Source organism: Eschrichtius robustus, chromosome 6 (assembly GCF_028021215.1).
Source record: "Eschrichtius robustus isolate mEscRob2 chromosome 6, mEscRob2.pri, whole genome shotgun sequence".
Lineage (NCBI taxonomy): Eukaryota > Metazoa > Chordata > Mammalia > Artiodactyla > Eschrichtiidae > Eschrichtius > Eschrichtius robustus.
The window spans coordinates 16,209,679-16,236,496 of NC_090829.1; the positions used below are offsets into that span (position 1 = coordinate 16,209,679).

A 26,818-nucleotide genomic window follows, 5' to 3' on the forward strand; every position below is an offset into this window, starting at 1 on the left:
CAAACACCACCCTAGACCAATGACATCAGAATTTCTGGAAGGGGGTACCTAAGTGCTGATGTATTTTAAAAGCTTACCCATGACTCTAATGTGCGACCAGGTTGAGAACTAATGATTTAAATCATAGCAGGTTCTCAATAAATGTTAATAAATTGGATGGATGGATGGATGGACAGAAGGATGGATAGTGATGGAGGGACAAACTAGAAGGAAGAAACAGGGCTATTTCAAAAAGGTACTAGGAGTCTAGAAGAGAGTCATGTCAAAGGGGATGGGGGAAAAATTGATCTCTACTACTTCTCCACCAACTAATAAACTAATTTCTGACTTCACAAATTTTTAAAAATAAAATCAGAGAAACACAAAGACAGTATTTTTTCCCTTGGCTAGGGCTTAACCACCCTTCTTCCCCTGCACCACTGTGCACCAGGGGGCATGGGTGTGTGTGGGCTCCCATGTAAATGCAAACAACTGCTTTTATTTTTTTCCTTTCCCAAAATATATACGTTACCTGTCATCCAGTTCAATCCTTTTCATACTATGAAGGTGCAAAACAGCTAATATTATTGCTACAAGAAATATTACTGCACAGCAAACCCCTACGCTGATATAAAACACACGCGTAGAAGTGGTTGGAGCTGCATGTACAGGATCATCTGAAATAAAAATGAACAGCACATTAAGCTTTTTAAACAAATATCATCGATTGCTTTGTGACCCAATATACACAATGAGCACCCTGTTCTTTGTAAAAGACTTTCATTTCACGTGTCCATTCTTTGATAAGATCAGTTACCAGCAGCCTGTTGATGTAAATTCACACAATTTAAAAAGTGTTTTTGTTGTAGTAAAAAAGGGATTTTAAATAGAACTTTTGGTTAATGAGTAAAATTCACAAGTGGTATACATATAATAAACCATCTATAGCAGTGCTGTCCAATAGGGGAATGCTCTATAGGGTGCATCCCAATACAGCAGCCACTGGCCACCTGTGGCTATTAAGCACTTGAAATGTAGCTAGTACAATGCAGGAACCGAAGTTTCAATTTTATTTCATTTCAATTAATTTAATGTTAAATAGCCACACGTGGCTAGTAATTACCATACTGGACAGCAAGCTCTACAGACCCTTCCTCAACAGTGACACCTGGTACGGAGAGATCAGACATCTTTGTTGCCGATGACCACTAACTCACAGGGGGAGGGATATACAGTAGAGCGACCCACAGGTAAAACAAACAAACAAACCTTTCATCTTTTTCACTTTTGAGAGTAACAGAAATTATTTTGCTTATCTGTTTTTAAAGATAAAAGCAGGAAAACAAGACTATACTCATGAAATAAAATAACAGTCACCTTAATATTATTCAAAAAGAAAGAAAGCCTCAGCAATAGGGGAAATAATTCAAAGACACAGAGACACATGTATACACATACACACAAGAGCAACTGAGAAAGAGACACAGAAACAAAGATCCACATGATAAGAGCAACCAGAATGGAAGACAGAGAAATAGAAACAGAACTGGTGTAACTGGAGATTCATGTAAGTTTTGATGAGTACTCACATCAGAATTCTAGTGAAGAATTTGGGTTTTATCCTAAATGATATGGGAAGTCACTGCAAGGCTTCAACCAAAGGAATGACACACACGATCATACTTGAAAACACAAGAAACACAGATGACTCTGCATGCTGTATAAACAATACTGTGGGGAGGGGCAAAAGCAGAAGCAGGCACAGATCAGATTACTACAGCAGTCCAAGAAAGAGAGAGCAGCGGCTTGGACAAGAGTGTTACGGGGAAGGTGAGAAGTTCATGGATTGGGAAGCAGTCAACAGAGTTTGCTAATGGATTGAACCGGGGTAGAAAGAAAAAGAGGAAGCAAACCTTTGGCTTAAAGAATTAGGTGGATAAGGTACCTTTACAAGGAGAAAAAAGAAGCGGGTTGGGGAAACAGAGAATCAACAGTTTTGTTTTGTCCAAGAGTACCTAGTACTCTGTTTTGTCCAAGAGTACCTACGTGGAGATGTCAAATTGACAGAAATACAAATGTGGAGTTATGGGGATAGGTCAGGACAAAAGATAAAAGTCATAGCTTTCAAAAACTTAAAAATAAGATTGCTTTCTAAAAGTTAAACTTTGAATCAACAAATAATAAACCAGAACAGATCAATGCAGAGAGACCGAATGGCTTCTAGGGCAGCTAGACTTGACAGCAGCCTGAATGAAGGTGTGACTTTCCTTAAGAATGCCACAGGCCGTTCAACCTTGAAGGGGTGGGAAAGGAAGGTCCCAAAGGCTGATGTTGGCAGTATCCATCTCAGCACACTCCAAGGCAGAGGAGAGGGTACCGCTCTGCTGGGCAGATCACCAAATGCGCCCCGCCTGATTACCTCCAAATTTCAAGGCTTGTGTATGCACTGTTCCCATTCCCTCACTTTGACATTTCACCTGCCACCACCTAGTCACCCTTCAGGTCTCAGACGAGATGCCACCCTCCTCAGGAAGCTCACCCTCATTCCCAGAGGAGGTTACTTGCCCCTCTCCTCAGGATTTCCAGAGCCCCTTGTGCTGGCCTCGTCACAGACTGCCATAAGATACTGTCATCACTGGTACTGCAACTCCATTTCCTCTGCTACATTAGAAACCCCTGGGGGCTTACAGAGTCTGCTTTGTTCACAGTTTAATCCTCTGCCTCAATCATACCACCTGGCACATCACAGCCTCTCGGTAAACGTTAGATGGATGAATACACAGAAAGGGAGGGGAGGAGAGAGGGAGCAAGGAAGAGACAGACAGAGACCAAGGATACGCAATACTGTATTCTGCTTGTCAAAAATAATAACCTTAATAGCATAAAAGAAACGGATAAAATCACCAGAATTTTACAAGTAAAGTTGGAGAGCAGCAATATTTTAAAAAATAGCTTTATTTTCTTCTCAAAGACAAATCCAAATGAAATATTTCTAAAAGGCAGACAAATCTCATATTATTTTACCTTCAAAAATGGTCTACTTTGAGACAACCCGATACTTTGTGCCTCCTTGAGGCGATGAAAAAGATAAAATAGGAAGCACATACTACCATCTATGAACTATTCTAGCCAAAAGAGTTGGTCCTCAACCTAACGAAGTACAAAATCTAACTGCCAGTTTAGAAGAGAGAAAAACATGTTAAATGACACCACAAAAATGCAGATGTGGAAAATTCTATGAGACAAATGATTCAATTTCTTCAACAAATAAATGACAGTGAAGGGAAGGGGGTGGTTTCTGATTAATAAAAAATACATGTCAACCAAATACAGTGTGTGTAGGCTTCATTTGGATCCTGATTCAGGGAAGAAACTATATTTGAGACAATCAGGTTAATTTGAACATGGACTAGCTATCAGAAGATATCAAGGACTTAATTTTGTTACATGTGATAAATCAAATACAAGTGAATAGGTGTTGGGTGATTGTGGCTTTTTTTTTTAATGGCCTTTTAAAAAGTTACCTACCCTGAAACATTTATGGGGTGAAATGATATGATGCCTAGGATGTGCTTTAAAGTATTACTCTATCCTTCCCCACCCACGCACCCAACTGAAAAAGGAGGAAGGAATCAACGGTACAGGACTGGCAAATGTTGATCATTACTGAAGCAGGGTGATGGTCACACGGGGGTTCATCAAAACATTCTCTTGACTTCTGCATACTTGAAATTCCCTCCCCCGATTTTGTTTTAGTTTATTTCCATACAAAGACTCTAGTAACATTTTAAGATACTGCTATTAAAATGATTTCAGGAAGAGTAAGAGTTAATGATGTATCCATGTCACAAAAGGAAAAAGAAGTCTAAGTTATACTACCTTACACAACCATTATCAAAAAATAAAAATCTCCTTCAAGTTTCTGCTCTGTAGGTTTAAACAATGTGGATATTTAAGCCTGTATTTTCACCTGGATGAAACTAGCTGAGGGTTACATCCAGGCCATGAATTAGATTTTCTATCCTTCTGTTAAGCAGATGAAGATCTTACACATATTTCACGTTCATACTTTAATTATGACCATTTGAAATGATGATATAAATTCTTGCTTATAAAAGTTTTTACATCACATGAAATATGTAAGAATTTTGCTTTACAAAATTTTCAATATTCTAATAGCTTCATCTGAACATACCAATCTACAAAACATCAGTGAAATAAGAAGCATGGCATCATTTAATCTTTTGACAAACTGGAAACCACAAAACATCCAAGCTACACAAAACCATGTTCATTTGCAATCCATCATTTTTCATCCCTAATGATGGAAAAAGATAATACAGTAACACTTACAAATAGTTCTGCTAGTGTTTTTGTCCAAGGATGAAGTTTTTACTTCTTCAAGTTCTGAATTAAAAAGGAGATAAAAGATGCTTTAGAAATTCTTTCTTTTCCATGAAAATCCTTAAATACCAAATAATATTTTCTGAATTTTTTCTAACATAGCTTTATGTGCTAACAGAAGTCCCTGAACTAGGTAACAAGGTATTTGTTGCAAGATAATAAATATATAGATAGCTAGTGGGAAGAAGCTGCATAGTGCAGGGAGATCAGATCAGTGCTTTGTGACCACCTAGCGAGGTGGGATAGGGAGGGTGGGAGGGAGATGCAAGAGGGAGGGGATATGGAGATGTACATATACATATAGCTGATTCAGTTTGTTATACAGAAGAAACTAACACAACATTGTAAAGCAATTACACTCCAATAAAGATGTTAAAAAATATATATATAATAAATGCTACATTACTATTCTGATAATCATCACTATATTCATCAATCAACAGTCTATGCCTATATTAGCCAATGGGTATTACTTACAGATAGATGCTCAATGAAAAAGGGTTTCTGTGGTCAAGAAGTCTGGGGAAAGCTACATATTATAACCTCTGTGGAGGTTCACAGTGCACGTTAGCAGAGTGCAAAGGCTCTAAGGAGTTTGAGAGTAACAAAATCTGTCTGATCCAATAATTTACACCCTCATAAAGGAAAATTTTCTTCCCAGTAACACCCATTAACATTCTATACAGTACATGTATGCTTTCTGTGGCAGACAGTTTTCAAAATGTAGTAAGCTGGAAACCCATATAAATATATTAGGATCACATATTAAAGAGTCATGAATGTAAACCGGATGATTAGGGTGCCCAGAAGTATGACCACCAAATAAAAAGGGTGGTACTATATTAAACTTAATTCTAAAACAGAATAGAAAATTACATCAACTGTTAATTTTCATGTACATATTAAAGAAAATGGAGAAGGTATGGGATTATTCTGAATATCGGCTGATCATTAACCTTAGTGGGCTCCACAGACCCCCATCACACTTGTCCAACATTCTGCCTTTAAGCACTAACAGATGAAGCGCCGTGGTATAGGCAGTGCCACCTCCCTAGGGGCCAGGAACCACCTGTTCTGCATTCCTCACTGACTGCCTATGCAAGCTTAGGTGACCACTCCAGGTCCCAGTCTCCTCATATTATATAACGACTAGGTTGAACTAGAGTCTCTAAACTCTTCTTTGGCTTTAAAATTACATGAAGGTATAACTGGATATGCAAGAACTGACAAATGTATCAAAACACCAAAGCTAACAAGGGACTAACTTTTCATTTTAAAAATGTCCATTCTGACGAGATCGCACATTCAGGGTGGTGTGGCCGTAGACTAAAAATGTTCATTTTGGATAAAGAAGTGGTGAAAATACACGTGCACGCACACACACACACACCCCACACACCTAATGGAATACCATTTAGCCATAAAAAATAAGGAAATCCTGCCATTTGCAACAACATGGATAGACTTTGAGCGTCTTACGCTAAGTGAAATTAGTCAGACAGAGAAAGACTATGAGATATTGTATGATCTCACTTATATGTATACAGAATCTAAAGAATTAAAAATTTTTTTTAAATCATAAGAAAAGAGATCAGATTTGTTATTATCAGAGGCAGGAGGGAGGAGGAACTGGAGGAGGTAGTCAAAAGGTACAAACTAGGGATGTAACGTACAGCACGGTGTACATTATATGTTATTTAACACAATATGTTAACTGTATGATATATGTGAGAGTTGTTAAGAAAGTAAATCCTAAGAGGTCTCATCACAAGGAAAAAATTTTTTTATTTTTTTGCTCTCTCTTTCTATTGTATCCATATGAAATGATGGATGCTAAGTAAATTTATTATGATAATCATTTCACAATGTATGTAAATCAAACCATTATGCTGTACACCTTAAACTTATACAGTGATGTACGTCAAGTATATTTCAATAAAACTGGGAAAAATACACATGGAGAGTAACTGTTTACTTTATATTTACTCTAATTAAAAGATTAAATTAGAGCTTAAAAAATGCCCGTTCTAATGCAGTACAGCTTTTTTACTGGCATGTTACCTGGACATTAGCCATTATAACTCATGTGCTGGCCTCAGGCGTTCTCATAACACTCAGCACTAACTTTGACTAGGAAATGTGTTAAGAGACAGTTTGCCAAAGAAGCCAAAAAAGCAAGAGCACGGGATTGCAACCTAGCTCCACCACTGAGCTGTCCGGCCTTGGCAAGTTGGTTGGATTCTCTGAGCCTCAGCTTCCTCCTCAGAAAATGGAGATAAGGAGAGAACCTACTGCCTAGGGCTGCTATAAGCATTAAATGGGTTTAATGTGTGTAAAGCACTTGGAACACAGCAGGCACTCAGCAAGTTTATCGGGGTTTTCTTTAGCTTTTTTTTCCCCTACCTTAGATACTAACCAGCTCTACCAATGTGACTTTGTAAATTCAGGTCACTTTAATCTCTCTGGAACTTAAAGTGAGTGGGTTGGACTAGATAACCTTTAAGGAGAATTCTAAAATTCTTTATCTATGACCTAGTATGCTGGAGCTCTTTCATATCCACTGTAATTTCTTGAGTAACAGATTATTCAAAAACTACCAACATGTATTAAGTACCCACATATGGTATTCTAAGTTTCAGGTTAGTAGCTTCAATTAATCTAAAATCAACCAACCAACCTCCTGAAACAGGTTATTATGCCATTTTACAGATGAAAAAAACTGAGACTTAGGTTAAGAAACCTGTTCCAATATCCTGTCAAGAGCAGAGCTGTAATTCTAACGCAGGTCTTTCTGGCCCCAGGGCAATGCTTCTACATAACAGTAATTCATAATTAACACCCCATTACTCAGGGGTCCCTATCAAAATTACCTGATTTCTTTACCTCTTCAGCCACTAGTGCTATTTCACACTCCTAAAGGAAAACGTCCTTAGCAATTCTGATAAAGATTTTGAGAAAGCAGGAACTGAGTGGGGCCTGAATGAGATTCCTGGCTACAAGCTATCTCGGTGATTATTTCGGAATTTCATCAGTTACTGCTCTCTTTTCTCACTTGCAACTATAATCAAGATTTGATCACAAATCTGTAAAAAGGTGACAAAATCTATTTTTGAACTTCTCACATTTATATAAAACACAGACTTTGGTAAATAAATTCCTTACTTTTGTAGCACATTTTCCTTCGTTTAAAATTTAAGACTGTAAAGTTTTTTGAAGAATTTACTGTCAAGTTGAGCTGCATTAGTATCATAACCTCAGAATCTACTTTGCCAGTACAGGAAAGCTCGACCCGAAACACTGTTTAAAAAAAGAAAAAATATTTTAATTTTCTAAAAATCAACATTAATGCCCATTGAATAACTTAGAATTTATTTTTGTTGCAATAAAACTAAAAATAATACATTTACATAACATACTAAGCAGAAACTTTCAGAGAACTTATGTTTAGACTACACAGCTTTGGACATTAGTTACTTCATTCATTACAGATATAAAAGTTAGCATTAAAGAACAAACCAAGACATAAAGGAAGAGAATTATTTTCAAATTTGCTCATGATTTTTAATGTATCAATTTGTCTCATAAGTTCTCTTATTATAATATAGTAAAGCTACAGAATCATAAGGCAAACCCTACTACCTCACCAGTCACAATCAACAGTAACAACAAAAATTACTTGATAAAAAGGAAAGACAATTCACCACCAAAATGCAATTATGTATTATTCTTAATGAAGAGATTAAAAATAAACCTGTAAATGAAACTGATAAATTCTCAACTATGAATTAAAAAAAAAAAAAAAAAAAACCTTTCTAAACAGAAATTGGCTTTAATCAATTAATGTAGCAAGGGGATAACAGATTTTGGTGCACATCCTTTTTTTTTTTTTTTTTCCAATCTTTCAGTTTAAGACTCTTTTTCTACAAATTTAGAATACATCATTCTACCATCTATATCAGCGTATGAACAATATGGGCATTTTTGAATTTCTTTACTGGCCCATAAAAACTAACCAGCCTTCCCATGTTTTCTTAAAGCTTAGATTAATGAATGTCACTAATAACAGTGAGTAAGACTGTTAAAAAAGTTCCATAACACTGGGGCTTATTATACTGTCAACTTTAAAAATTTTTCATTTTCTTTATATCTCACATCTTCAGGAGCCTCTCTCAAAAGGCTGGCTCAAAAGTAGTTAAATTGGTGTAAATATGACACTTAAATGATTTACTCAAACATGTCCTGAGTGCCTATCCTGTTCCAGATGTTATGCTAGGCACCAAGGGTAGATAGCTGAAAGACAGCTCCTGCCCTCAGGGTGGCACAGGCTAGAGGGAGAGACAAAGACAAAGAATTACAAGACAATGTGCTCAATTCAAAACAGTTAAATACAGAAGAGTTAACAAATGGAGGGAGAGGAGGCAGGAAAAGGAGAGTACAGATTTTGAGTCTTGCAGAAAATTTAGTATGAATAGAAATTCACAAGCAGGAAAGATGAAAACATGGTTCGAAATACCGAGACCAGCATGTGCAAAGGCATGGCTCTGAGAACTACATGTAGCATGGCACTGCTGGAACACTGGGGCAAACGCAGCAATAAGGTTTAGACAGGCAGGCAGGGGCAGATGGTAAACACAGCACACTGGCTGGGGAGTCTGCAATGTACTCAGCTGATTGGGGTGGGGGCACTAAGGGGCTGGATATCACATGGTCAGAAGTGAGTGTTCAGTGATTATCAGGGCTGCAGTGCGGGAACTAACGGAAGAGAAACAAGACCAGACAAAGGGACCCAGCTGGGGGCCAACAATGCATATAAGGAGACAGAGGAGAGCTGAGTGCAGACAGTTCTGGAGGAGACGGAAAAGAGGAAATGGTTTAAACAGTCCAAGTAATCCCTATTTTAAAAAATTACTTTTCAAAGTACTTACGCATCTGATACCTACGTGTGTGCGTAGAACACTACATTATCAGTAGTTTAACTGTTCTTTGAGAGTACATGGGACACAGTTAAAATCAGTATGTTAAACTCTGTCACTGAGACTCACCTGATAAAGTGCGTGGAACTTCCCCCTGAGCAGAAATGTTGACCTGGGGCATGTCCATAGCCACGAAATTGTCTACTTGGAATCCCAGCTTATATTCAACCTGTAAAATGGAGAAATAAACAAACTGGATCCGTGATAACAGAAAGGGCACCAACAGCTTGACCTCACTGATTTAGGTCATTAACTAATGAATGCATGAGCCTTTCATAAGAACAAATAATCTAGCTATTTTTTAAAAAGTCCAAATTGTCAGAAACAGGGCTAGGAATGTTCCTTTTTTTTTAAACAGTTGAAGAAACCAAGCCAGGGAAGTTGAATATATGCAAAGTAGCTAGAGTGGGAATCCAGCTCAGCTGCGTCTGATTCTAAGACTTTTCTCCACCAGACTGCGTTACCTCTTACATGACCCATTAGATTACTACTGTCTTGGGGGTGTGTTTATTTTTTTCTTCCAGTTTTATTGAGATATAATTGACATATATCGCTATATAAGTTTAAAAGGGTTACAGCATAATGATTTGACTTACATACATGATGAAATGCTTATCACCATAAGTTTAGGGAACATCTATCGTCTCATATAGATACAAAATTAAAGAAATAGAAAAAAATTTTTCCTTGTGATAAGAACTCTTAGAATTTACTCTCTTAACAATGTTCATATATAACATACAGCAGTGTTAATTCTATTTATAAGGTTGTACATTATATCCCTAGCACTTATTTATCTTATAACTGGAAGTTTGTAGTACCTTTTCACTGCCTTCATCCAGTTCCCCCTGCCCACTTCCTCTGGTAACCACAAATCTGATCTCTTTTTCCATGTGTTTGTATGTTTGTTTGTTTTGAAGTATAAGTGACCTACAACACTATATTAGTTCCGTTTATGCAACACAGTGATTTTTTTCTATACATTTCAAAATGATCACCAAAATAAGTCTAGTTAAGATACGTCACCACAAAGATATTGTTTAGTTATTGACTATACTCCCCACACTGTAAATTTCATATTCTTGACTCTTTTATTTTGCAACTGGAAGTTTGCACCTCTTAATCTCCCTCACCTATCTCTTTCCTCCCTCTCTACCCTCTCTCCTCTGGTAACCTCTGCTTGTTCTCTGTATTTATGACTCGGTTTCTGTCTTGTTATGTTTGTTCATTTGTTCCTAGGAATTTTCAATTGGATAGAAATTCAATCCAGTAAGCCACCCTCTATTTCATGCTCAGAACAGTACCACCACTCTCCTGTACAATGTGCCATCTAGGATTCAGAAATTCTGCTGAGGACCACAGCCGCTGACAGAGAAGCCCTGAAGAGGCAGATAGATATGAAGGGCCAAGGAGCTGAGATGTATAACTTACAGACCATGACTAGTCACCAATGTCTTCTCTATCTGATAAAAGCCAAGCTCTGAGGGCCTGCATGTGACTGGTGGATGCAGGTCTGTTCTACAGACCCACTCACCTCACAAGCAGATTCCAAGGTACAAATTTCTCATAGAATATCTAAGCCACATTCTCTAGTCCAGCTTTCACCACTGAGAAAGTTTATGTTTGGATGCCCATCTAACCTCTGGATCTATTTCTCAAGTGATTCAGAATCAGGAAAGGAAGAGGGGTGACTAGGAAGATGTCCTGGGAACACCAATATTCTCTATCAATACCTGGCCTACATAGGTGGCTTAATAGAACCAATCAGCATCAATCAATAAATATAGTCCTGTTGCTAGAGAGATGTTCATGAAAGAAAGAGCTCAAACTGCAAAGCAACAGGTGGAATTCAGAACGGCTGCCACCTTCAAGACCTTCAATGAGGACTTATATTTCTCGTTACTCTTTGTCCTGCCCTTGGGGACTCAATAAGAATGGTACCCCTCTCCCATTCAGTGGTCACAAGGGCTTTTTGGTGGAGGCTGGGACTGGCAGAAGCCAAAGGGCAGTGGGTTAGGAAAACAGTAGTAGGAAAGAGGTTCAAGAAACCATTCTTCAAGAAACTTGACTAGGAAGAATGTAATCAGGTAATAGGTGGGGAGCAGGGCTGGAGGTGGGTGGTGGGGTAGATTTCAAAGCCTTTCTTCTTTTTTCAATGGGAGATACTCAAATATGTTTATATGCTAATGAAAAAAATCAACAAAAAAGGACTTAACAAAGAGGAAAGGAAACAGGGAAAGAGTAACCTTCCAGAGTATAAAAGAACGGATGGACACCTGAGTATTAACTGGGTCAGGAGGTGTTTAAACCATGGATAAGAAGGGCTCAATCCAATGACTGTAACTCCCCCTCTGGGTTTCTCTTTTCACACTCTACTTGAAAGTCCCAGAAAGCTGTAGGGGGTATGCAAATATTAAAGTATTGCTTTACAGTTAAGATAGGTATACAAACAATTGTTAAAGGCTGTATTTGGTAAGTGCCATTTTCATAACAAAGGGAATGTTCTTGCTGCTGCACATCAGTGACTCAGTGGCACCTTGGCTAGAAGTGTTCCCTCTCATCTTAGCGTGCCGAAATACCGTCACTGCCACCAGGGGGTGCGAGAGAGCTGCAGCCTAGCAAGCCTGGGCCAAGAATGAGCAGGCTTTCCCAGCAATACTCACTGACTAAGAGAATGCATTGACTATATCCCTATATCCATGCTACCTCTAAACAGGGCAATACATGAAGGGCAAGTGCATGAAAAAAAAATTAAGCACAGTCAGCAAGAACTGGATTAGAACCATGAGACTGTGTGACCATTAGGTAAATTACTAACTTTTCCGAGTTTCAGTTTTTATAAAATGAGGCTAGTACAACCATGTTATGAGGATCAAATAAAATAATTAATATGACACACCTGTCAGTCTGGCACAGGTCCCCTCTAATAAACGCAGACCCCAGTGGCATCAGCAGTCATTCCAGAGTAGCTACCCTATGCCCTGCTGCACTTCCCCATAAGCACCAGCCTACTCCTGACCCCAGATTCTGACACAAGCTTTCCTATGCCCTGCCAAGAACAATATTGCAGCCCTTCTGTTTTGTCCCCCATCTTGGGAACGCCACTATTCTGAACAGCCTCCCATACTCTCAGCCTCTTCACAGGTGTCTTCCCCACCTTCTCCCCCAGCCTGGCTTTCCTAACCCTCAACCCTCAGGGCCTAGACAGTAGAGTCAGCATTCTTTCAGGATCATTAGGTCCTACACACCCCTTCCTCATGCAAAACCCCCTATACTCTGAAGCTCCCAACTTCTACTCATAACGGCTATTTCTCACGCCATCATCATCAGTGACACACAGGGACTTTGCAGAGGCCTGGGCGCTTGGCTCACTCTGTCTCCTGCCATCTTCCTGATGGCTTCAATATTAACATTCAGTATTCCTATGTACTGAAGAATTGTCCCATAACCAAAACAAATGCAAAAATCCCACTCTATCAAAGATCCCATCATAACATCTGATTCCTATAAAACCGGTTCTTTGTCTCCAACACTCTGATTCAACCAACATTTATGAAGCACATTTGTAAGCCAAGGGCTATGCTCATAGTTGGGATGCAAAAGCCAATAAAGCTATTTCCATCCTCTCCAGCCTAGCTAGTGACCTGGTTTCACTTTCCCACAGACTGTGCCCCAAAGAAGACTAGTTACCGACACAGTCGTATTGCCATCAGGACTCTGACCACCTCTCACTCTACTTCTGCTGCCCAGCACTGCTGGGGGAAATCACACCTGGAAGAGAAAGTTGCTCCTACACAAAGATGATCCCCAGGTTCAGGGCAGGCCGTTAATCCTGCTCAGCAATCCCTTCCCCCATCACCCCTCTCTCCCTAGTCTTCTCACTCCAAATCTCACGGGATCCACAGCTTCACCACCTGCTGCCCTCCCCACTTCCCTTCTCTCAGACGATGCTCTTGTCCCCTTCGGCTGGCACACAGGAACCCCCTTTCTGCCTTTCTTTTCAGCTCCAGGCAGATCTGTTAGAACCCTCAACCTTTGCACACCAGTCCCAAGTAGAGATCTGTTCTCCTCTCCAAATGATAAACCCTTCTCTCCTAGTATACTAGCTCTAGCCCACTTCACCACTGATGGGATTCTGTATCATCAACTCATCTCTCTCTCTCCTATATCTTCATTTTCTCCCATATGCCCAATTACCTACTAGACATATCTACCTAATAATCTTACAGCTCTCAAATGTAGCAGATTCAAAACCAAACTTATTATGCTTCCCCACACTTGCTGTCTCCTTTATTCTAGGTCTCAGTTATTGCAAGCAGAGGCACAGCTAGCCAGGGACCAGAACCCCTGGGGCAGCAGACAAAGCCAGCAGCAAACAGGGTCAAAGGCCCTAACTGCAGTGCTGAGGGCGGGAACAAGACTAGCTCTGGAGAGTCTCAGTGCAGCCAGGGGTTGGAGGCGGAGAAGGGCAGGAGGGAGAGAAGTAAGCTTGTGAGTGGAGCTGGGTAGAGTCAGGGGCACGGAGAGAGGTGGTGAAGGGGCTGAGTAAGATTTCTGAAAAGCCCAAACCTTTGGCCAACAGCAGCCTGGAACACTAAGAAGTGTGAAAGCACCATGCCTGTCCTTTGCTTCCTCCCTTTTTGATGCACTGCCTAAACATGAAAGGCATTCCAAAGCAGTTCTCTTCTCCCTCAGGAACCTTCAGAATATAAAATTTTAAATTGCAGTTTCTGGGGTTAGAAACTGCCAATTATTAAAGGCCAGTTTTTTCCTATTTTGGCATGTATCGATCTATATCGAATCTCACTTGCCAATGATCCTTTGAAGAAACAGATCTCCTCTAAAGCTAACATTTATAATCTACTGGAACAAAGGAAATCTGAACAGCAGTTATTTATCAGAAAAAAGAATGAGCCAAAATACTTCAGAAAAGAAACTAGAGAATATATAAATATTTGAATAAGCTAAGAAATAAACATTTTTGGTAATCTTCCCTTACTTGGAAACAAATGGCAATTGCAAAGGGCAGCTGCTGAGTAAAGCCACTTCCTTTTGGAACACAGTACAGATTTAAAGTGAATACACTTGCCTACAGCCAAACAGGCTTTTAATTTCTCTGAAATTACCAGAAGTGCTGCATTTCTCATAGAAACCCCACTCTGCAGGCGATACAGCAGGCTGAGCCCCAGGGCTGCTGTAGGAACTCTGGACAAGTTCCCTGCTGACCCTCCTGACAATGATGAATTCCTGAAACCAGAGAACAGCTATGGGATGGGAGTGAGCGGGGGTTGTATTCTGCTACATTTTGGTATATTTTTGCCTTTCAGCTATCTAAAATATCTACTGACACTTAACAGATGCAGTTGCATGTTTTTTTCTGGATATTGGAGAATGTCCTGGAATACAGAAGAAACTAATTCATTAAAGCCACCAGTAGTATTTTTTTTCTTTTTTTGAGTGTGTGGCCTTGTGAAAGAGAAGCAACACCAGAGTTCTCATCCCATCTGTAAATGCAATTAACCCATCATATTTACCAACCACTCACTAAGGCAGTGTGACACAATGTCATGAATAAGACACAGCTCCAGCCTCTGAGAAGACCACAACCTGTTTGGCAAGATAAAACAGAATCACGTATACACTGGAGAACACTATGATCAAAAGCTTTGATGTGTTAAAACTAATGTTAAAATATCTACAATGTGAAGTGAAATACCAAGAAGCCTGGAGATCTCTGGAAGCAAATACCTCATCTTCTGGCAATTCTCAAAAAGCAAGAACTACAAAGTGTTGGAGCCTGGGAGCCATGGCCCTCCTTTTGAAAGTTCCTGATTGCATCCCAGAGCCAACATGATCAGTTGAAGAACTCTCCAACATGTCTCTCCTAGCCCCTTGCATGATTTTCCCATTTCAAAAAAATACACACACACACACACACACACACACACACACACACACACACACACAGAGATACTTATCTATGCACAGACTATCTTTAGAAGGGGAGACTAGAATCAGGTAACAGTGGTTGCCAATGGAAGGCGAACTAGGTGGCTAGATTGCTTGGGGATGGTTCTAGGAAGGTGTAGGGGATTTATTTTTCACTGTATACCCCTATGCCTTTTGCATTTCGTACCATATGCATAAATGAAATACTCAAAAGATTAACTTTTAAAATAGACAAACTTCAATTAAACAACTGTGCTAAAATCACTGAAGAGATTATGACCTAAAACTGGAATTAGGAGCTGCAATGGAGGCCGAACATGAAATTAGATTTAATGTACACACATTCCTTAGTTTTTTACTATAAAACACTTTAAGATATAACATGATTAGCACTTTCCTCTAAATTCTTACACCTGCTACAGATGAACTGTGAAATAAGTTTAGCTATATATTCAAACTATGAATTCCATTCATTTTTCCAAATTTAAACTTTATTCAGAGTAAAATATCTGGAAAATCCCAGGTGTGCAACTAGTTTGTCAACTAGCTTGTCAAGTGTACCCAACCTATGTTTTCACACTTCTAGATACAGGAATCCACCACTCCTAAAGCAGCACATTCTAACTTTGAAAAGCTCTAACTGCTCAGAAGTTCCCCATTTGCTGAGCTGTGTCCTGTGGCTTCTACCTGTGCATCTCTTCCATAGTCGGTTAAGGAATACCTGTAACTAACTACCAGGTGCTACACCAGGCACAAGGGCCACAGAGAAGGACAAAAAGAGGTTCCTACCCTTAACATACTCAGCACCTTGGAGGGAGACAGAGAAGAAAATCAACTACTAAAATATTCTTAGAGTATGATAAGGGCTATGAGGGAGGAAAGAGAAGGTCACTGTGGGTACAGAAAAGGGCACCTGACATAGATGAAAAAGAGGTGACACCAAGTGTAAGTTTTGAGATAAAAAGAGTTAATGAGGTAAAGAATGGGGAAAGGGCATTTCTAGCAGAGCAAACAGCAGCAATGTAACAGGGCACAGGGCATTCCAGAAATTGCCAGACCCCCCCCCCCGAAAAAAATGGCAGTAAACAATTAGCAGGAGGGCAGGCAGAAAAAGAAAAGGCAGGGATGAGATCATGAAGGCTCCCTAAGAAATAGAACTTTATTCTGGTGGCAACCAAGAGCCCTAGGGCAGGTTTGCGGGGGGTACAGCAAGAGGTCAGTCCAGAGGCAAGACCAGTTAGAAGACTATTTCTGTATCTAGTTAAGAAACAATGAAAGCCCAAACTAAGGATGAGGCATTAGTCTCGAGAGAGATAGGAAACGAATTTAAGGTGTAATTATGAGAGAGAATAATCTGGACTGGGAAGGTGAAGGAGGAGTCTAGGATCCCTTCTAGGCTTCTGGCCTCGACGTGTAAATAAATGTGATGGCCTCCAACAAGTCAGGGAGCTTCTGCCTTACGAGGACTATCATACCAGCAAGAGCAGTCCAAATGTGCACTAATGATGGTATTTAATACCCGCCACAGAAGTAGTTTGGAAAGTATGCTCTACAAGATAATGTGAAGAACATGAAAGTACAGTACAGCTATACCAAGGCTCCTCCTAATCCAACATGTACCCACACCAACACTGCTTCCCATTCAAACATATATATTCATCTGAGCCCCTTCTTCTATCTACTCTCCTCCACTCCTATTTCCTCCTTGTGACAGGCTCCTAAAACTCCTCAGGCACCCACTATCAGCAGTCAGACCCCTGAAACTCACTCCAAATTAAAAAAAAAAAAAAAAGTTAGTGTATATTTTTAAAAACGAATGAATAAGAGAATGTTTAATTCTGTTCAATTCTAACTGCCACAACCTACACTGCCCTTTTATTCATAAGTCACTACTCATACACTTGCCCAGAAAATATTCTCATGGTATATCAGCATTTTTTTTTCCCAAGTGGTCCCAGAAACAATCACATCCTGTTCAAAGTCAGCAGCTTACCCAGAATAGAATCTCTACTATTTCATTAGATTTTTCACTATTTTAAAATATATGTATTATTTGTTTTCATATTCATCAACATTAAAGATAGGAAAAGTAACAAAGGACTAACCATCAATTTTTTGGAGAATATAAAAAGCTTCTCTGCCTGAAAGATTCACAGAAACGATGGATCTCAGAGTTGCAAGGGAACTTAAAATTCAAGACTGCCACTCCACAAATGTTTAAATTCCTTCTACAGCACTACCACCAAATGGCTACCTAGTGCAGATCACCTCTTCCAGTGAGAGGAAACAATCACACTGGCTAAAAGTGAAACCTACTTCTAAACACAGGTGCAAAAATTAGTGGTTGAAAGGGTGTTGCGTTATGGGATTTTAATATATAATTTCAAATTATTTCCCCACGATTACCTGTTCATTATAAAGGAGAGAACTTTACAGTGGAGAAACCTGGTGAACTGTGTGATCACAGTTAACATCAACAGTAAGGGGACAAACTGACATCGTGTGCACTGTGGAGGACAGCAGTGCTGTAGTGTTACCACCAAGGAGACATTCCGGAATCTAACCATAAGGAAACCTCAGACAGACAACTCAAACTGAGGGACAGTCCACTGGCCTGTATGTTCCTAAATGTCAAAGTCAAGAAACACAAAGAAAGGCCACAGGAGAAAAAAGGGCTATAAAGAACATGATTGGGATAACTGATGAAATATGAGTTCTGTAGATTAGATAATAGTATTGTGTTAATATTAAGTTCCTAACCCTGTTCTTAGAAAATGTACACTGATATACTTAGGGGTAAAGGGGCACAATGCGCGCAATTCACTTGCACATAGTTCAACGGAAAAAAGTGTGTGTGCATGAGGATGGGGAGAATGAGCGAATGAATGATAAAGTAAGTAAATGGAGCAAACCAGTAACAATTAGTGAACTTGGGTAAAGAATATTCTTTGAGAATTCTTTGTACTGTTCTTATAATTTTCTCTATGTTTGAAATTATATCAAAATTAAAAGTTACCTGCCCCAAATAACGTCACACAATGTTATATAAGAATACTGAAAAATGTGTTACCTGTTTCCTTGAAGAGTCCAGGTGCCTACCCATTCAAACTAACAGACCTCAGATTAAAATGTCTCAGGTGAACCTTTTCTGAATTACCTATATCACTTATGCTGGCACTTCAGTATATTCAAGTTACCACCTACTATATGTTCTTAGTTCACATGAATTTTCTCCCTCTGTTTTTGCAGATTTCACCCTAAAGAGATCTATCCACTCCTAAAAGAACACCCCCCTATTTGGATACCCCAAGGCAATAATGTTGGACAGTTGAGGTGCTCTAGACAGCAAGGCACATATGCTTTACCCAGGATCCAAGCTAACTCAACTTTAATCACAGCATTCCTGCAGCTATGTTTTAATGCACGTATGTGTATGTGTGTACGTTTCTCTAATGTACATGTGAGTATATATAATAATGTGGATATATGCATATTTATATAATCATTTTTACTTATCTGACTGGCAAACAAATATACTTAAAATATTTAGCATTAAATGGTGAATTGAAATAAGCACTCTTATTCACTTTGTAAGGAATGTTGGCTTATTGGTACCATCTTGGGAGAGGGAAGGGAGAAAGAATTTGGCGATATCAATCAAAATTTTAATCATGCACAGTCTCTGACCCAGTCATTTCACTTCCTGGGCACAATGTACTACTCAGAAATAATGCCAAAAGTACACAAAAATTTCTGAACAAATTAAGATGTTCTTAATGTATGTATACATACATACTCATAAACATTCACACACACACATATTTTTTGTTTCTATATTAATCAATAATAAAGTTAGAAACAGCAACAAAAGATGAACTACCAATTGTTTTTACCATCCTTTTACCATGGATTTTGCCTGCCAAATGAAGTGAAGAAACTATTTGTAATAGTGAAAGGAAACATTGTTTGAAATAGTAAAATGCTATTAAAAATCCACGCGTCAATGAGGCACTTAACAAATAACAATACATCGTACATCCATATGATATCATGTTATAAAGCCATTAAAGAGACTGAGTTAAATCTGAAAGTAGAGAAATGGAAAGATGCCAAGACATAGTATCAGGTAGGGGGAAAAACACTGTACAACACATGGGTTAGAAAATCCCCTTTTTGTTTAAAAAGGAAAAAGAAATGAGCTTTGAAGTATACCAAATTATAAACAATGATTACTTCTTGGTACAGAGGTACAAAGTCTTAACAGTTCTTAAAACAATTCTATAATATTTGAATTTTCCTAATAACCATTATTGTTTTCTAAAGAGACAAAAAAAGATCTATATTAAAGTGATCAAACTTAAATGACTTGCAACAAGTATAAGAACAAATACCACTTTATAATGATTTTAAGATAAACTGTACAGAAGGTATTCTTATTTGTTTTTAGTAGCAAAAACTATTTTTATTTCCCAAATAAAACCCTACTCAGAAGCTTACATATAATGCTGCCAAAAGAAACTGAAGTTGATCGGGGGAGGTGGGCTCTACATTCAGCCTCTCACTCTCTGACCTAAGAGAAAACTTATCATGTTAGTGGAGCCCAGACAGTCAGAAGAAATGTGAAGAATTCAGCAACAAGCAAACCAGGCAAGAGGTTCGTCATAGTTACACACAGGTGCTTACATCTGCTGTACCTGACTTTTACCACTTCTCCATAAATGGGAGAACTATATCCAATACCTCAAACATGTCTGAAACACCTAACTTACAAATTCCCCCACTGCTCACTCATATCACTTCATCATAACAGCACAGTCATTAACAGGTCCAACTGTCCCCTCTTCAAGCTAGAGCTACATCCCTATTTGAAAAGCTTGAACAGATGTAAGTGTTCTGCCATAAGCTAGTCACATAAATGATGACTACCTTCATTTTCAAGCATTTGAGAAAGTCTAGAGGACTAGGCTCAAGATTTAAAATAGAAATCTGAAAAGATCCAGTACTGCTACAGCCCACCACCCACTGATCCCCTTGTGCGGTTGGCAGCCCATTCCTCAGATACAGTCCTTGCCTCAGCCTCTGGGCCTGGGTGGTCCTGTCTTGGCATCTTTGGTTGACTGCTCTCTTACCTTGGACTTTGCATGCCAAGTGAAGTGCAGGAAATTTGTCTCGCTGGGTACTAACAGGTTAAAGGATAGGGCGTAGTGACTAATAAGATCATTTCTCACATAATAAAGTTCTGCATCAAGACCTAGAAAAAAAATAGAGAAAAAAATTAAACGCCCATAATACCCTCAAAAGCATTAACCATCAGTATTTCAAATACTTATTATAAAAATAACATTGATGTACAAATGCACATCACAAACATATCCCACATGTGCTGCCTTACAAAGTAGGAAGAACACGGGATTTCATCATCGCCAACAAGGATTAAGAAACTGAGACTCAGGACAATTAAGTGGTCCTCCAGCTAAGCACAGGGGTGCTGGAGCCAGAACTCTGGGAGCCACGCTGTCTTCCAAGAACCACCAATGTGGTACACTTCCTTTTGGAAACAGACCTTCTCAGAGAAATGCCTACAAACAAAAGCCCCTTAACCCCACAAAACTGATGAGGATTTAGGAAGAGAGATAGGCACCTGGGTGAAAATATTAGTGTGAACCAAGGCCTCAAGACCCCAGCCAGAGATGACCTTGGCTTCTGTCAGTACGACGTGCTGGCTGCTTGGAGGGCATGTTACCAAGGTACACTCACACCACTGCCACACAGACACACATCCTCTTCCCAACCTGAACTACAAGGTGGAGAACACCATACTTCTCGTATTCTTGGGACAGTCCTCTGCACAAAGCAGATGCTCAGTAAACACTTGTTAGACAAGTTAGCACTGCAGATAAAAAGAGAAATAATCGAGATGCCTGAGAAAGCTGGAGATTTCAAATCTCACTCATTGCCATACCACTTTCTTGCCCAAGGTCACATCCAACCTCCAACACACATCACATTTTTCAATTTTGTGATACCCCTTCTTAAAATAAAAATTTTAAAGGCAAAATTTAATCACCATCTTGAGTGGAAAACCAGTAATTATTGTGAAAAAATACAAGGTAACCAAAAAAAAAAAAAAATCAATTAAAAGGAAAACAAAACATTACTAAATGCTAGCTAAATACTGTGGCCTACACCAAGGCAGTGAGCCTGAGCCCAGCTCATCGTTTACAAAAAGGGAGGAAGGGGATAATATAGCAAGTGCTTGAGAGAGGTAAAGAATCAGAGGTTTTCTCTATGATAACCCAAAAGAACTGAAAGAATGAAGGCAGGGAGTAAGTTCTCTCAATTGATTTACTGTTATTTAAAGTTGTGACTAGGTGTCCCTCTAGTAATGCATGACAGATATTCCACACATGGGAGGGAAAAAGGTACAGGGGAGGCCAACTGAAATGTAAATTTCATACTTACTGAGCCTTATACCAGGAGTCTAAAACACCTTGTGGTATGCAAAGAGGTCAAGGTGAGGCTCTCACACCTCCTAAGATACAGATACAGAAATGAATAACTCTGTTATAGGCATTTCTCCTGTAAAATTAGTTTTCTCATTTCTGAACTGAATCTAATACAATCATTAATTCAGAAATGAGATTTGAGGCTTACATAGAGGAAAGCTGCGGCACTGGTTGAGTAGCACTGCTTTATTGATCCTATAGAGGAAACCAAATGCAATGAGAGAAAGTTAGAGGCCATCTGCAAAAGGCTCTCCCTGCCAGCAGAACAGGAAGTGCTAGCAAACAACTGGGGAGGGAGGACTGGTGGGGCTGGAGAAAGGAGGGTAGGGGAAAGAAAGTAAGAAGGTGGGAGAGAGGTAGGAGGGAAATGCAACAAGAAAGCTGGGTACAAAGAAGGCCATCAGCAAACACAATAATTGTAAATAGCTTAAATTTTGCTTGTTTTTAAAAATGTTTTTTTACTCTAGTCTAGATTGATGCTGTTCACAAGAGATATACAATACCTAGAACAAAATTTTAAAATATATGCCAGGTTAAAAGGGGGAGAAAAACAAAGAAGTAAATATGGCAGTACTGACATGAGACAAATTAGAACTCAAGGTAGAAAGACTTTATATTAATAAATTCATTAATTAATATGAATTTATTAGTAAGAAAAGGTTCATATTCATAAAAACATAAGATACAGTAGTACAACTAACAAACGAGCTTCAAATATAGAAAGCCAAAAAAAAAAATAATCAAGAAGAAATAAATCCACAATCATAGTTGGAAACTAACATCCTTCAGAAAACAAAAGATCAAAACAGATAAAAATTTAGTGTGGACATATAATTTGAACAATGTAATTATGAAACATGAAACAAGGGAGGTTCATCATGAATTAGACCCATACACATTTTTTAAAATGGATTCTAACTTGAAATAATGTAGGCTACCTTCTCTGATCAAACACCACAATAAAGAAATTAACCATAAGGATAAAGTCAAAAGATGATTACTTGAAAAGATTAGTAGGGACTTCCCTGGTGGTCCAGTGGTTAAGAGTGTGACGCGGACTTCCAATGCAGGAGACTCGGGTTTGATCCCTGGCTGGGGAACTAAGATCCCACACGCTGCAGGGCAACTAAGCCGGCGCGCCACAACTACAGAGCCCGCGTTCCGCAACTGCAGAGCCCACGTGCTCTGGAGCCCATGCGCCACAACTAGAGAGAAGCCCGCGCACCGCAACGAAGAGCCTGCGCACTGCAACAAAGGATCCCGCATACCGCAACAAAGGATCCCGCATGCCACAACTGAGACCTGACGCAGCCATAAATAAATAAATAAATAAATAAATAAATAAGAAAAAAGGAGACACAGATTAACAATATTTAGGAAGAGGCAACGTTACTACAAATCCTATAGATGTTAAAAAAAGAATATTATGAACAACCTAATGACAATTCAGTAATTTAGATAAAATAAAAAAATCCTTGAATTTACCAAAACTGACAAGAAGAAATTAAAAATCCAAATAATTAAAAATCTTCCCACAAAGCTCCAGGTTCAGATGAATTATACCAAAACATTTAAGGAAGATCTAATACCAATCTTGCACAAACTCTTTCAGAAAATAGTCAAAGAAAGAACTTCCTAACTCACTTTATGTTACACTGATATTAAAACCTGACTAAAACATTGTTAAGAAAATTAGACTGACTTCCCTCGTGAACACAGACACATTCTCTATCAAACATTAGCAAACTGAGTCCAGCAATATGGAAAAAGGTTAATACATCATGACCAAGTGTTTATAAAAGGTAAACCTTTAAAAATCAATATAATTAAACACATTAATGAATAAAAGGCAAAAACCCAGATCATTTCAATAGATGCAGAAAATGCATTTGGTAAAATTCAAAGCCTAATAATGATTTAAAAAAACTGGGCAAACTAGGAAGAGAAATAAACCTTCTCGGTCTGGTAAAGAGTATCTACAAAAACACTATAGCTAACATCATACTCAATGGTGAATTTAAATTCTTATTTCTAAGATGAGAAACAAGGCAAGGATGTCCACTTCCAACACTTCTATTCAACCTTGCGCTGGAGGTCATAGCCAATTTATAAGACAAAAAGTATAAAAGTTAGAGAGGATGAACTATAGTTCATTATTCACAGATGACAGGATTACGTGTGCAGAGAAAACACTATGAAATCTATTATTAATAAAATACTACTAAAACCAATTCATGAATTTGGCAAAGCCTCAGAATACAAGGCCAATATTCAAAAAATTACTTGTATCTCTATATACTAGCAACAATTGGAAAATAAAATTTAAAAATCAATACCATAACATAAAAGAAAACAGTATCTAGAAATAATTCTAACTAAAGATAAGACCTCTTTACTTGGAAACTACAGAACATGACTAAGAAAAATTAGAGATGACCTAAGTAAGTGGAGAGATACCATTCTCTTAGATAAGCCTCAACACTGTTAAGATGTCAAGTTTCTTAAATTGATCTATAACTTTAAAGTAATCTTAATCAAAATCCTAACAGATTTTCTGAAGAAACAAATTAACTCTAAAATGAAATTTAAATGCCAAAATAATCTTGAAGAAAAGAAAAGAAAAAGACAACGTTGGAAGACTCACACTACCTCATAGGTAATGAAAGGATTCCAGTTATCATCCTATTTTACAACAGGATGAAGAACTAGAGTAATCAAGACAGTGTGGTATTGGTATAAGGATAGATATATCAATGGAACAAAACAGAATCCAAAAATAAACCCACAAGTAAGGGTCAGTGGAATTTCAACAAAGGCACAATGGCAATTCAATTAAAGTGATGCTAAACCAAATGGATAAAGGTATGGGGGAAAAAAATCTTGAGCCCTATCTTACATATCACACAAAACCTGATCTGAAATTGATTACAGACCTAAATGTAAAGGCTAAAACTATAAAGCTTCTAGAAGAAAATGATTATCTTCACAACCTGGGTTAAGCAAAGATTTCTTGGACTGGCCAAATAAACTACAAACCCAAAGAGAAAAAAATTGATGAACTGGTCATCATTAAAATTAAAAACTTCTGCTCCTTAAAAGATATTAAGAAAATGAAATTCAAGTCACAAACTGGGAGAAAATATTCACAACTCATATACCTAAAAGGACTTGTTTCTAGAATAAATAAAGATCTCTTATGAAGCAAAAATAAAAAGACAACCCAATTAAATAAAATAGGCAAAAGATGTGAACATACATTTTGTAAGAAAAGATATGTAAACAGACAATGAGCATATGAAAAGGTGCTAAACATTATTAGTTATCAGCGAAATACAAATTAAAACCACAATGAGATACCATTTCCACTCACAAGAATGACTAAATGTTGGCAAGGATGTGGAGCAACTGCAAGTCTCATACATTGCCGGGAAGGTAAAAATGTCCAACTACTTTGGAAAACAGGCAGTTTCTTATAAAGTTAAGCATATGCCTACTCAGACCCAGTAATTCCACTCCTAGGTAATTATCCAAAAGAAATGAAAACATATGATTCCACAAAAAAACTCGTATGTGAACATTGATAGCACTTTTATTCAGAATAGCCAAAACTGGAAACAACACAAATGTCCATCAGCAGATAAATGAATAACCAATTGTGTATATAATGGAATACTACTCAGCAATGAAAATAAACTGTTGAGACTGTAACAAAAGGGATGAATCTCACAGACAATATGAGTCAAAGAAGCTGTACACAGAGTACATCCTATATAATTCCATTTATATAACGTTCTAGAGAAGGCAAAACTAATCTGTGGTGACAGAAATCAGATCAGTGTGGTTGCTTGGGAGGGGGTTGGGAGGGAGATTGGTGAACTGATTACAAAGGGAACCTCCTGGGGTGATGGAAATGTTCTGCATCTAACGGGGGTGTGGTTACATAGGTGTATGCATTTTTCAAAACTTGACCAACTGTATCTGCACATTTCATTGTATGTAAAGTTTACCTAAATTTTTTTAAAGAGGGAAAAAGAGTCAACAAGTTTTTACCTCTCTTTTCCAGTCTCAAAAAGCTTGCATACCATAGAATGTTACTATCACCAACATAAAAAGTTTCAGAAAAAAAAGAATTAATCTTAAGTGATCAACAACTTCCAAATTTAAATTTCAAACATCATTTACAGGGAAATGAAGAATTCTGTTCCTAATAAATAACAGTTATAATGTTATTACTGGTAATAACAACGATGTGTAAATATTTAAATTTTCCAGACACAGTTCAAAGTGTCAAGAACATCTAGGAGTTCTGTAAATTCAACTCCACATAAAGCTCCTTCCCAGTATCATAGCTACCTCATTCACTGAGGATTCTGGAACCAGTTTATGAAATTTCTATACACCCTTATCCTGTGACTTATTATGGCAGACTCCCAATGTACTTGAGACCAACCCACTCTCAACCCAACCTTCAATGACCCTTTTATTCCTCAACTCCAACAACCTTCATCCATACCAAAGCAACCCATTTCTATGGACAGTGACAATATATAAATTGCTCTACCTCCAAAATCTTAAACTGTAATTATCTCAATAGTTAGTAGCTCCTCAGCTCCTTCCCTTTATTGTTAGAACAGCTGTTCTGTGGGCTCATAATATCTCCAGTGTCCATAATCCCCTTGTTTCTCCCATTTGATTACAGCAATTATTTCCTTATTTTCTTCCTACTGGCCTCAACGCCAATTACCGCAATTACTTTCTTACCAGTACCCTCGACTTTCTCCCACAGCCTATATCAAGACATGCATACCCTACCCTGAAAACAGCCAATCTTGAACTTGACTTGACACCCCTACTCCTTGTCTTCTCTGGTGTTATAACTGAATGCTGCATAATCCTGAATGAAGTCATTCCCACAAGTGAGTCACTACAAAACCATGACTTCTACGCTCAACAAATAAAGTACTATACATAAGTTGTTGACAGTTTGGAGCCCTGTGATCCATATTT

General features: G+C 38.3%; 1 protein-coding gene across 2 annotated transcripts in view; it reads right to left on the bottom strand.

The window, feature by feature from the left end:
• RYK (receptor like tyrosine kinase) overlaps positions 1 to 26,818 on the bottom strand; it is a 101,757-nt gene that overhangs the window by 44,080 nt on the left and 30,859 nt on the right. For both annotated transcript variants that reach the window (XM_068545939.1, XM_068545938.1), the window contains exons 2-6: positions 20,435 to 20,556; positions 9,426 to 9,525; positions 7,546 to 7,680; positions 4,333 to 4,386; positions 512 to 656 (exon numbers count right to left, since the gene is read on the bottom strand). In XM_068545939.1, the coding sequence (XP_068402040.1) occupies positions 512 to 656; positions 4,333 to 4,386; positions 7,546 to 7,680; positions 9,426 to 9,525; positions 20,435 to 20,556 (556 nt within the window). The remainder of the gene's footprint in view (positions 1 to 511; positions 657 to 4,332; positions 4,387 to 7,545; positions 7,681 to 9,425; positions 9,526 to 20,434; positions 20,557 to 26,818) is intronic.